Source organism: Pituophis catenifer, unplaced genomic scaffold (genome assembly GCF_029215685.1).
Source record: "Pituophis catenifer annectens isolate HBS135680 unplaced genomic scaffold, rPitCat1.0.hap2 SCAF_2, whole genome shotgun sequence".
NCBI lineage: Eukaryota > Metazoa > Chordata > Lepidosauria > Squamata > Colubridae > Pituophis > Pituophis catenifer.
Genome location: NW_027256882.1, coordinates 83,891,798 through 83,905,442, shown reverse-complemented (window position 1 = coordinate 83,905,442; position 13,645 = coordinate 83,891,798). Strand labels below are relative to the sequence as shown.

Below are 13,645 nucleotides of genomic sequence, written 5' to 3'. Positions count from 1 at the left end.
ACTGCTCAGGAGGAGGAGAGCTCCAGAATTTGCTGTTTCACTTTGGCTTCTGTGTATGCCTTGGCTTCCATATGCCTCCCCAGTGGCACCTAGTAACCTGACTTTCTAGAGTTCCCGATTTGGAGGCTGGAGTCAAGGGAACACCAATGTCTGAAAGCCACAGCAGGAGATAATTGTAGCTTTTATGTCCAGGTTATTCAACTTCCTTAAAGCATCTGGTTGACTACTCTGGGATAGTAATGGTAATTCATCTGGTGTCATCATCTGACCCAACAAGTCTCCAAACAGATTGTCTCGTGCAATGCAATGTAAGAAGGCACTACCCCAGAGCCAAAAATGTTTAGATGTTATCTTTTCCGGTTAGAGGAACACAAGTCCTATGTTCTTCATTCATGACTAATTGGATGATTCTTAACCTAAAATATCATTGGTTAATTCTCTGACCGTAGAAATCCAGAAATACTATTTAGTCCAATCTTCTTGAGCTGATGAGCCCCCGCTATAGTTGCTATGGTGTATGGTGTATCTTTGGAAAGCATGAAGTTACCAAAATGTTACTGTCTCCCCTTCTAGTCCTTCACCTTGCAGGATGATCTCTAATACCCCTACTTGCCTTTGTCCTTTTTGGGCAGTTTCAGAAAAAAAAACATTGAGATGCAGCTGCCTTTTCTTTTGATTTACTGGAAGAGCTTGAGGCCCAGTTTGGATTTAGTAGTGTTCCTGGAGACAAGAATGTTGCTTTGCAGTTTGCCTGCTTCTCAATTCTCTCTCTCTCTCTTTCTCATGCACAAAGTAATTTTAAAAGTTGTAAAAATACAAGTAGGGCAGGAAGGAAGCCAGAAAATGGTTTATTCAACTAGTAGCATGTATCTGGGCTGGGAGTGACAGGTTTACATCACATGTCAAGCACTGTAGCAGTTATTGAGAGGTTTATATCCAAGGATAAAGACCTCTATAGGTATCATGACTGAGAGTGATTTTTTTCCCCAAGACATTTTCTCTTGTTGGACAGCACTATTGTAAGCAAATTGTAAGCAAATTTCCATAGTCATTAACCATGCTAATTGGGGCCGATATGAGTCGATTAGCAAAATCTCTAGAAGGCACAGACTCTCTGGTCCTACTCAAAGTCATCCAGGATAATAAATGAAAGAAAAAGCTATCAGTTACTTAATGTATATGTCTGAAGGAAATGGGTGGTTCAAAAATGTGAAAAATAAATAAACTGATGGACATGGCTATACTGTATCTGTCAAGTTTCTCATCAAAGCCAGAGCAAGATTAAAAGATACATTCATAATACAATATAATTGTATTTGCCAATACAAATCAGTGTTTTTAAAGAATATTTGATAATACTACGAGGAGCCTAGGGGGCCGAGAAAGAATGCCATTGATCTAATTTTTCTACAACCAGCACCCTATGAGGACAATAATTTACAAATTTTTCATTCATTTCTTACTAAATGGAACACCCATACCCAATTTATCTTGCCTGCAGAGTTGAAAATTGTGCCTTCAGACTCCATCTCTTCTTATAAAATCAGAATCAAACAACCTGCACTTTTGCTTCCCTGTAGGAGGTACTTAGGACCCAGTGGACTTCTCTCTGTGAATGATAGACAGTGCTTTAAAAAGCCACGCAGAGCCCAGATGTGACAGCCTGTGCCATCCACAGTCAAGAAACAACCAGCAACTGCTACTGCAGGAGTTATAGCAGCAACCATTCTACCCAGCCCTGTTTCAGGTGTAAAGAATCTATCAATATTGGGAATATGGAACACTTTCCCAGAGGTGTGCATCTTCACCAACCTGTCTTCAAGGTGTAACCGCTCCTCCTACAGCAGGAAAGAACCTTGATTCCACAAACGAAGCTGGTCATTGCAAACAGTAGGACAGCAGTCCTTGCTCCCGTAAAGGTGTTGGTTGCAACCCCAGCGTGCTGCCCATGGAAGATGAACATTTGAGACAGCAATTCTGAATACCACTCCAGACCATGTCAGGCAGCTATGAGGAGCTCACTGATCAGGAGGAAACTAAATCTGGTGTTCCTGCTGGCCACAAAAGAATCTGATGGTGGACTGGAGTTTGGTAAGCCACTTCTTCATGGGATGTTCTGGGAAGGAAGTAGATTGAAAATTGCTGGGTTTTCCGGATTAGACTTTTATGGTGAAAGGTCTCAACCTTATTCACAGAACTGTGAATGTACTTAGATCACAAAGTTTTCCAGAATAACCTGTGATCTATTTTCTTAGCTGCTTCCCACCCCCCTTCCCCCTTCCAAATAATATGTAATGAGAGAAAATGATTGCAAATTCCTCTTGGATTGGTATGAAGCTGTCAGTCTGGAAGCACCTTGAGTTGGAAATAATGGGGATCATCCAAAGCTTCTTCTTTTTTTTTTTAAATGAAAAGAAAATCCCATTTTTATTTCAAATGGATCTTTGGGCCTTTAACAAAAAAGGGATCTCTTTCACATTTTCCTATTTTAATTGTAGGATGTTTTAGGTTATTGACTTCCAGAAAAGACAAATGTATTTATGAATGTGGTTTTGTATAAGGCGTGAGTGAGTCTTATTTAGAACACTCACCTCTGTTAAAGAAGGAAGAGTTTGAACTGAAAGGAGTGTCAAGAACTATGAAAATGAAGGTGGTGGCAAAAAATTCATCTCATCTTAGGAGAGGCTTGAAAAATTGCTTGGGTTTGGTTAGTCCAGTTTTTTTTTAAAAAAAAAGGGGGGGGGAAGATAATTCTTATATGTTTATATACCAGATCTATTGTCTATCTGCTGCTCAAGCATTCTAAAAAGAAGGCTTTAAGGCAAATCATACTCTAAGCAACCGTAGTGAACAAGTGTATGAAAAGGATCTATATTACAGAAAAACCTAATGCATAGGTACAGAATAGGCAGTACCTGGCTCAACAGTAGTAACTGTAAGAGACATCTAGGTGTCACCACTTGAGTATGAGCCAGCCATGTGCTGCCACTGCCAAAAAAGCCAATTCAGTCCTGGACTGCATCAACAGAGGGATAGTATCAAGATCACGAAATGTAATCACAAGATGCTTTATACTGCACTAGTGAGGCCCCACTTGGACTACTGCATCCAGTTCCAGTAACCATGATACAGAAAAGATGCTGAGACCCTAGAAAGTGTGCAGAGAAGAAGAACAAAGATGATAAAAGGTCAGGAGTCTAAATCATATGATGAATGGTTGAGGGAGCTAGGTATGTCTACCCTATTGAAGAGAACGATTGTGGGGGACAGATAACAGTCTCCAGTACGTAAGGGGCTGTCCCAGAGAAGAGGGGATTGACTTATTTTCCAAAGCACCAGAGGGCAGGATAAGAACTAATTGACAAAAGAGAAATCCAACCTATAAATAATAAATTTTCTGATAGTGGGAACAATTAATCAATGGAATAACTTGCCTCCTTGGGTTGTGGGTGCTCCATCACTGGAGATTTTCAAAAATAGTCTGGGCAACCATTTGACTGGGATGGTATAAGGTGTTCTGCCTTGAGTAGGGGGTTGAACTAGAAGACCTCTACAGTCCCTTATAGGCCTATGATTCTACTTTCACAACAACAGAAATTAAAATTATGGAACTATCTTTTTTTTTAAAAAAAACTAAAATAAATAATTCTTTGTTTCAGACCTACAGGTTTGTTTCTCTCTTGTACATTCTTGGTGAAGAGTTGTTTTCCTTTCTTCCTTTTGGTAGGCTTTAAAATGAATGCTATTGTGGATCTCTGGATTTGTGGGGAACCTTTGTCTTACAGCTGCCATAGATAGAGATGCATAGTTTCTGAACTCACTCTGAGTTGTTATAACTCTCTCCCATGAATCTTTTCTTTTATGTACACCGAGAGCATATGCACCCAGGAATTTGTGTGTCCAATCACACTTGGCCAATAAAGAATTCTATTCTATTCTATTCTATTCTATTCTATTCTATTCTGTTCTGTTCTGTTCTGTTCTGTTCTGTTCTGTTCTGTTCTGTTCTGTTCTATTCTATTCTATTCTATTCTATTCTATGGCTGTTCATTGGCAAAGAAAAGGCAGGAAAATGGATAGGTAGATAGTATCAGGCAGTGCAGGAAGATATTCAGAAGAAAAGAGCCTTGGTAGTACAGTGGTCTAAGGCACCCTGTTATTAAGCTGGTTATTAAGACCAGCTGCCTGCAATTACTGCAGGTTCGAATCTCGCCAAGGCTCAAGGTTGACTCAGCCTTCCATCCTTTCTAAGGTAGGTAAATTGAGGACCCAGTTGTGGGGGCAATAAGCTGACTTTGTACAAAATATACAAAAGGATGAAGGCTATTGCTGAGCACATTGTAAGCCGCCCTGAGTCTCCGGAGAAGGGCGGCATATAAATCATTTTTTTTAAAAAAAATGTGAATATAATTGAAGAAAGTTTCCAGTACAGTTCATTTGCCGCTAGAAAGGCAAGTTGCTTTTTGATTTAAGTTTTAAAATGAAAACTTAACATGGATTGCCTCTTCAGAATATGATGAATATATCTCCTCTCCAAGCCCCAGCCTCTAGATCTTCAGCATTTTCTTCTTAATAGAGTCATTTCAATGAGAGTATTTCAGTGGTGAGACCTTAGACTAAAGTTTAATACTCCTTTACATCCACTTTATACATGCTGTTACCATGCCAGAATGAGTCACAATTGAAAACTTCCAAGAGCGCTATTGTAAGGAGACAATCAGGCTCTCAAGAAATTCATTACAAAGAGAATACCCGGTATAATAGGCTACAAAATTCAGGATTAATAATATTTTGAAGTGATGTGGAACAGTTGCTCCAGAACAGAAGTTCTAATGAGGACTCAGTCATTCTTTCTTTAATATCCAATTCCCTTTATTGTCAAAAAGCAAACATACAAAAGAGGGAAGAGTCAAATGTGTATAGTAGTAATGGTTTAACATATGGTATAAGGGTCAAGGATAGTGACCACCCTGGTACTACGAATCAAGTGTCTGGAATAATCTCATGTTGTATCAGTGTGTGAATGCCTGTCAGAATGCCAGGGGATATAAGTCAATCAAATATTGAATAGAGTCCTTGACTTGATGGATGGTTCAATGAAGGGATTTTGGCAGCCGTATGGACAATGGTCTGCTCCTGCCTTTTTCAAAGGTATTTTTGGTGTGCTCCTTATTTTAAACTTCCAATGCTATCCTTTGCAATTCTATTCATTTTTCATGTACCTTTGTCCCCACCATTTATTTTATTTTTTATTTTATTTTATTTTTGGATTTATATACCGCCCTACTCCCAGAGGACTCAGGGCAGTGAACAGCCAAAAGATAAAACACAAATAATACAAAATTTAAAAAACCATATAAAAACACATTAAATAATTTGGCCCTTACAGATTAAAACACCCCTATTGTTTTAAAACAAATTTAAAATTAACAATTTAGAAGAAGTTAGGCCAGGCCAACCTGTTGAAATAAAAAGGTCTTGAGGGCACAGCGGAAAGTGTGTAAATCTGGGATTCTCCGTATCTCCAGGGGGAGCTCATTCCAAATGGCAGGTGCTCCCACAGAGAAGGCTCTCCCCCTGGGGGCCACCAGTCGACACTGTTTGGCCAACGGCACCCTGAGGAGCCCCTCTCTATGGGAGCGTACTGGCCGGTGAGAGGCTACTGGTGGCAGAAGGCAGTCTCATAAGTACCCAGGTCCTAAGCCATGGAGCGCTCTAAAGGTGGTAATCAAAACCTTGAAGCACACCCGGAAGACCACCGGGAGCCAGTGCAGCTCGTGCAGGAGAGGTGTTCCATGGGAATGCCACATAACTCCCATAACCACCCCCACGGCCGCATTCTGGACCAGTTGGAGCCTCCGGGTGCTCCTCAAGGGGAGCCCCATGTAGAGAGCATTACAGTAGTCCAGGCGGGAAGTGACGAGGGCATGAGTGACCATGCGTAAGGAGTCCTGAGCCAGAAAGGGACGCAACTGGCGGATCAGGCAAACCTGATAGAAAGTCCTCCCGGCGAAAGCCATCAAATGCTCTTCTAAAGACAGCCGTGAATCCAGGAGGACACCCAAGTTGCGAGCCCTCTCCGTGGGGGCCAACGACTCGCTCCCAATAGTCAGTGATGGCACCAACTGACTATATCGGGATGCCGGAAACCACAGCCACTCAGTCTTGGATGGGTTGAGCCTGAGTCTGTTCCTCCCCATCCAGATCCGCATGGCCTACAGGCACCGGGACATCACCATAAAATAAAATGATTTCTGCTTTTTTTCCACTTGTTAAACTAGTCTGAGACTTTATTACCAAGGACCAAGAAGATGAACAGGAAAGGATGGTGCTGAAAGAACAGTCAATTTTACCTGCCCAAACTGCTGTTGAGTCTTGCAAGGGAACTGCTATTAACTTGCCTAGAATAATATTGAACGTGATTGGGATAAAACTGGACTTTTTCGCACTTGTATTATTTTGACTTAAATGCACCAAAACTGATACTGACACTCCTTACTGTTAGAAGAGAAATAGATATAACTGTGTCTTGTAGCTTCCCTGTCACAATAAACACCTTCCCTATCATAACAAAAAGTGTCAGGAAGAAGCCTTTATTGATCAAAGGCAGAAGAAGTACTAGATGTCTATGATCTGACATGGCGCATGGAAGATTGGCCTTGGGACAGAAGAGGAGTAAATGGTAAAGAGCATGAATTAACAAGTGAAATGAATGAAAGAAAAAACAGACATTCCCATGGCTGTGACAAAGTTTAAGTCTTTTCATCCATGCAAATGATAAAAGAAAAAAGGTAAATCTAAAAGCATGATCAGTATTAGGATGAAAGATTGAGAGTGTTACTGAAAGCTATAAGGATGATGAGAGATTCTGAATATGGGACACAGAATTTTTGGTAATGTCAAGAGTAGTACTTTGTGTGAACAAAATGACAGTAAAAGGAGAACAGTTGCAAGAAGGAAAACAAATGAAGATTATTGGGGAATTGGGAAGACACAGGTTTAAGTTAATCCTCTCCTCATTAAGCTCATTAAGTGATTTGGGAACAGTCAATATCTTTTATCTAACAGGCTGATTGTTGTATGAAAAATCGAATGAGAACTTGCTATGAACACTTAGTTGAACTCTGGGAAGAGAAGCAGAATAATTCTAACAAGTAAATATTCAGTCCAGGAGATAAAACTCATAACAACTAACTAGCAATATATTTTCAGGAGATAGCAGTATTGGAAATAATCATTGTGGCCTGTTCCTTGCTGATGAACTTGATAAGGTTTATCAAGAAATTCCCTCCCGATCTCTTAACGGAAATGAAAGCAGCAGTGAATAACTGCAAGCAGTATTCTTGGCACAACATCTATCCCTGTGCAAGCAATGACTTCATAATGCAGACTCTTTCCTTTTTCTTCCTTTCCTTTCAAGAGGAAACTTGTAAAAATTAGGAGGAAATCTCTTTTTGACATTACAAGCACTGAATTAGTTCAGATCAAAGTATTAGCATAAAAAGCACAAACTTTCATAGACAATGGGCCTTTCCCTTTTCATGCTTACCATTTATTTATTTATTTATTTATTTATTTATTTATTTATTTATTTATTTATTTATTTATTTATTTATTTATTTATTTATTTATTCAGTTTATAACTTGGACTTGCCTGGGTAATGATGTCTTTCTGCCATATCTTCATGATGCCACATTCATCCTAACCCCACCCATACCTGAGACAGCTTGGAATCTTTCTTAACTATTCCAGTTATGATGTAATACCCCCCCCCCCAAGTAGTCAACAGTATACAGCAATTTTACCAAGGGTACTGACTGTTGACCCCTGGGAGTGGGATCAGCCCTATCTAACCACTTGAGACTGGCGCAGCCACATCAGCTCTCCCCCTCTGGCACAGGGTGTTATCTTCTAGAGCCATGCTATTCGGACACAAGGAGGGTTCTACTCTTTTAAACATACCTGAAGTTTGTATTTCCAGACATGCCTCAATGCACCATTCCTTCTTTTTTAGCACATGTCTACCAAATATCGCCATCCAAAATCTGAGTTGTGTCCCCACTCCCAAATGAGCAATGATGCTGCCTCAAGTGGAGTAGCGTTTCTGGTTTTGTAAAAGGCGAGATTTTGATGTGGGCAGCCATAGATGGCGTGGTAAGTCTCTCACAGGTCATCACAGAGTCACTATGGAGTTCGTATTTCAAAAGAAAGGGTTTTTTAAAAATGAATCTTAGAAACCATTCCTACTTCTGCCATTGTCATTTCCAAGTGCTTTTACCCATTGTTTTTAAAGTTCTAACACAGTATTATAGTGCTATGGCAGTTCATTTCATGCATATATGTAATCAGTTTTTTAGCACTAGTTAAAAGATCAGTGTAAAAATTAGTACTACAATGGAGCTAATTGAAGAATTATAGCAGCTTCAGAAATCTCTTTGGTTGAAATGAACTTTTTTATTCATTGCAGCTATGTTACACTTACTGGTGTAAAACACAAATAAAATGCCTACGCTTGTTAGTGTAGGAAATCAGTTGGAATTATTATTTTTTTTGTAATTATAACAGAATTGTTATAAAAATTAGGCTTGGGGCCACCCACTGCTTCGCTAATAGTGTTTTATGTTGCCCTTTTATGAGAAGGGACAGAGAGCTGAAATTCAACTTTGAACTCCTGAAAAAAAATATTACAGATGGATTTTGAAATTCGATTTATATTGATATTGATTGTTTCCTAGTATGATTTGATTGCTTATTTGTACCCTATGACTATCATTAAGTGTTGTACCTTATGATTCTTGATGAATGTCTCTTGCCTTTTTATGTACATTGAGAGCATTTGCACCAAAGACAAATTCCTTGTGTGTCCAATCACACTTGGCCAATAAAGAGTTCTATTCTATTCTATTCTATTCATTAGATATTTTCTACAGGCTAGTTTCTTATTTAGTCATGTAGGCTAGAACCTTGTTTTTAAAAGCAGATAAACTTTTGCACAGCTTATAAATAAAATGCACAAGTTACATTTGCTGTACAGTTCTCCATACGTTTTCAAAATGTCAAGCTATATACAACTAACTGAAGACTGAGTGAATAGTAAACTGAATAGTAAACTGAGAATAAACTATTGAACACAGTGAATAGGACATCTCAGCAGCCATGAGACTTATTACATAATAACTGTTTGAAAGGATCCATTTTAATTGCCTCAATTATCATTGAGATGGAAGGAGAAAGTCGCAGCTGGTGTAGTAATTAGAATAACAAATAGTCTAGTGCTTCAATAATAGATCCTAACAGAAATCTATAATCCATATTTTCTAACTACCTCCATTAGCTAACTTCCTAAAGGAGAACTGTTTATGTAAGCATGAGCTTACTGTTTTCTATGTCTGAGGTCATCCTACCCAAGTTGCTGTAATGCAAAATCTGAATAAATCATATTTAACATAGTTAAGTCACATAAGTTACTCACAAAGAACTGGTTTCTCACAACAGACTAAATCACAAACTATACACTCTCAGCCTAATATGTAGTATAAAATTAGCCTTTATATCATATGGATAGGTGTGATTTTCTTAGCAAGACTATAGAAGTAGTTCAGCCTTTCAAGTTAACTAGGTTAGGAAACAGACTCTGGGTGAAATATTAGAATTTGGTCATTATACCAGTAGAATATAATAACAGAATCTTGAAAGCCAGACAAAGTTTTTCACCCTCTGCTTTTATACTAAAGGTCGGGCAACTTTGAGGTTTTTCCTCACCCCTTCCTGTCTATCCAAGTTAAGGTGTTGCTTAGATAAGGATTGTTGAATTCCTCTTTCAAGACTGTATCTGTTTACCTCTACAGTGATTTCCATCACCTTCTTCAAAGATGTTTGTACAGCATCCCAATCTGTAGCCTATTAGAGCCTTTATGGGATGCAATCAAAATATCTCACTGAAGGCAATGAAATTTCATTTCATTCTATCCCACTCATTATTTTGTTAATGCTTTTCTTTTAAATTTCTTACACAGGAATCGAAAGATACCAGAAAAGGACACAGCCATATTGACATGCAACCTAGGCATCCCCCCAGCATTTCTTGTTAAAGGCCAGGTGCCTAGAAATAGACTCCCTCGGAATGATGGTAAACAGAACTAGGATTAACTCTACTCATGGACTTGATGCTTTTGGGGTATCCCAGTTCCAGGAGGCCATTGGTGTTTTCTTCATGGTTATGCTGAGTGTCATAGCTTTGGTTGCCAACACAGCAGTTATGGTTGTTATTCTCAAAACACCTCTCCTGAGGAAATTCATCTTTGTCTGCCATCTCTGCCTGGTTGATCTGTTGTCAGCAATTTTCATCATGCCGCTGGGGATCATCTCCAGTTCCACGTGCTTCAACAGAATTTTGTACAGCATCGCTGAGTGCCAAACACTGATCTTCTTGAATGTTTGTTTCATCAGCGCTTCCATCCTCACCATCTCTGTTATCAGCATTGAACGATACTACTACATTGTCCACCCTATGAGGTATGAAGTTAAAATGACAACTGGGCTGGCCGTTACTGGGGTGGTGTTCATTTGGATTAAGTCTATGCTGGTTGCTGCACTGGCATTAGTAGGCTGGCCCCAAGACAATGGTGCAAGCAGTGCCAGTAAATGTACTGTTAACTGGAGCCCTGGAGCCCACAGGAAGATTTTTGTGATAATCTTCAGCCTTCTCTGCTTCATATTGCCCAGTTTAATTATCTTTGCAGTATATGGTAGCATCTACAAAGTGGCCCGCATTGCATCCTTGCAGCATATTCCTGTCCCATCCTGGACAGCTGCACCCAGACAAAGGTCAGAGTCCATCCACAGTCAAGTCACCATCATCACTACCAGGAATGTGCCTCCAAGGCTGTCTCCTGAACGCTTTTTTGGTGGGAATAAAGCAGCCCTGACCTTGGTGCTGATTGTAGGTCAGTTTTTCTGCTGCTGGCTTCCTTTTTTCTCCTTCCACCTCCACTGCTCCTTCCACTCTGCCCCTTTGGTCCCTGATTCCATTGAAATAGTTGTGACCTGGCTTGCATATTCTTCCTTTGCAATCAACCCTTTCTTCTATGGATTGCTAAACCGTCAAATCAGGGAAGAGTTGGCCAAGATGGGACGACACTGCCTCAGTAAGCCTCTGAACCAGGACTTTTGTATCTCCAGCCCAGAAGGCTCTATTCATGAGAATTTCCTCCAGTTCCTTCAGAGGACTAGTTGCACATTTGATAACCATTCCAGCTATGCTAATTCCAGCCCCAGGAACACTTTGGACCAAACTGCTTTGGGATTCAGAATCCCAGGACAAATCCCAGAAGAAACCAATTGAAGAAAGAATGCTGTGTTGTGTTTTTTGTCATTTCCCTATTTCTTTCCTTCTGGCTTTGCATTTATCTTCTTCTGCACTGAAAATACTGAACAAGCTTTCCTTATGAGAAGGATTGTCAGCTGAGCAATGGCTTTCTCTTAGGTGTAAAAGGAAATGTACTACATGAGTTGTCAGCATCCTTTCTCTTTCCAGTGGCTAGTAAGAGTGTAAGTGATGACTCAGAAGTATCAGTTGTACTAATAAGCAATTGTACTGAACTCACTATGATAGCTGTGTGCAGAGACCTGACACCTTAACAATACTTGTAGAGACTCCAGGAAAATATTATCTGTGCGGGGGAAGAGGGTGTCAGAAAACCCTCCAAAGTGCTTTCCTAAAATACAATTAGCCCCAAGTCAGCACCAAGATGGTCTTTCTTTCTATTCACATAGTGTAATGGGCAAATTTAGTTTTATAATGCAGAGCTTGCTTGGTTTGTATACTTAAGGCAAAGTCATTTTGTCCTTAAGAAAATAATATGTGCTCCAATGCTATAGAACAGAATTGCTCAGTCTCCAAAAATACAGGCCAGTTATAGAACTGCTTTGACTTCTTTAGTATGATGAAGGGGAGAAGACAGACTTGTAGAAATGATTATGGTCAATGTCACAGATAAAACAACTATTCTTGCTCCCATAGTAGAAGAAGAAAGGTAAAGTGGTAATTTTCCATAATTTGGTGCTGTAGAGAGAACATTCAGATCTTGGGAAGAATTCAGAAGAAGACTAAGATAATATTCTCTGAATCACATTCAACATATAAGAACTACTGTCTGTTTCCTGTGCAATAATAACTTGGAAAAAGTTCTAATACAGAGGTTTATAATAAAAAGCAGAATACTTTATACCTGTGGTGGTTCTTGAACTTTTTAAACTGCACAAAACTTCTGCGTCAATTCTATCCCCCCCCCCCCAATTCAGGACTAATCCTGAAGAAAAGTAAAATAAGGCAACCTTGAAAAAAGATTTCTTGAGAATTAATTCCATTTCATTTGAGAAACAGTTTCTCAAATCCAAACTTTCATTCTATATCCAAAATTTTCCACTTCCTCTCCAGATCACAGGTTAATCTAGACTCAAGTCTATGAATGAACAGGGGAGGCAGAAATCTTCATACTGTAAAGGACGATTGGATCCCTTCGATTATCGTATTGGTTATTTCAAATAGGCAACTATTACTAGTCTTAGAGTTATATGGGTGTCAGGTGGTAAATGCCACTTTCCAAGGTCGTGGGAAGGCAGAGAGGAAGGGAGGGATCATATTGTAGATCTTGGATCCTCAATAAGACTCAAGGGAGAGCCAAGCAGCTCTAATTCTTTATTTCTGTCTTCGTGAATCTGGAAAAATACAGTTAAAATAGACACAAAGTTGGGACTGATGAAATGGCTCATAAGAGTAGGTTAAGATGGTGCACTCCCTTTGTGCTGAAAGGCATTTCAAACGAATTTAAGACAAGAGAGTTGCTCCTTCCCATTCATTTTAAAAATGCAAATCTTTGCATCAGTAGAAATGGAGCCATCACTCAATGTGGCCTAGGGGCACCAAATACCCTTGCGCCGGCAATGGAAAATACACCCTTGATTGGTTTGATGTGACAAAAAAGTGGTGAGATCAAGATGGAGAGTTGTTCAATCAGGGCATTATTTGGTCCCTGCTTATATATATGAGTTTCGCTTTTTCAAGGGTGTATGCCAAGAAATCTGCATAAGATATAGCTGTAGGCTGACTATTGTGGTAAAAAGTTAAGAAGTTTATCTAAAATAAAAGCTTGCACACAGTAATGGGTTTCAATTTCGGCCACTACCGGTTCGCTTGTGGATGCATGCATGCTCGCGCAATGCTTCTGCTCATGCGCAGAGCTGTCCGGCCGGGTGGGCGGAGCCTCCCGCTGCTGCCGCTACCTACCAGTTCACCTGATCCAGAGCGAACCGGTAGGAACCCACCACTGCTTGCACAGAATATAATACTTTTAAAAAATCTTGTTGTTATTAACAATCATGTGTATCTTAACAATTCTTTGTTAATACAGTATAAGCAAAATACTTGGAGAGATTTTTGAGCAGTTCTTTTTTATTTTTCTGTCTCTGAAGGAGCTTTGTATTAGAAGAGTAAGCTGTGCAAAAGCAGACTTTTGAGTATCATGCTGATGTGAATGTAGAATTGTGACTCTAATGGGAACCTCCAGAGCATCACTGAAACTCGTTTAAACTGTGCTGACCTATTTGATGCACCTTTTGATGTCTTAAAGGGATGGACATCCA

At 39.6% G+C, this 13,645-nt stretch overlaps 1 protein-coding gene across 1 annotated transcript; it reads left to right on the top strand.

Annotated features, from left to right (window-relative positions):
- The first annotated feature begins 2,060 nt into the window (after positions 1-2,060).
- Positions 2,061-11,345, top strand: GPR62 (G protein-coupled receptor 62). The gene is made up of 2 exons (XM_070933702.1): positions 2,061-2,091; positions 10,018-11,345. The coding sequence occupies exon 2, from the start codon at positions 10,125-10,127 to the stop codon at positions 11,343-11,345; it is 1,221 nt and encodes a 406-aa protein (XP_070789803.1). The 5' UTR covers positions 2,061-2,091; positions 10,018-10,124.
- Positions 11,346-13,645: the final 2,300 nt, after the last annotated feature.

Coding starts and splice junctions, on each gene's coding strand:
- GPR62 (XM_070933702.1), top strand. CDS start 10,125: ATGATGGTAAACAGAACTAGGATTAACTCTACTCATGGACTTGATGCT.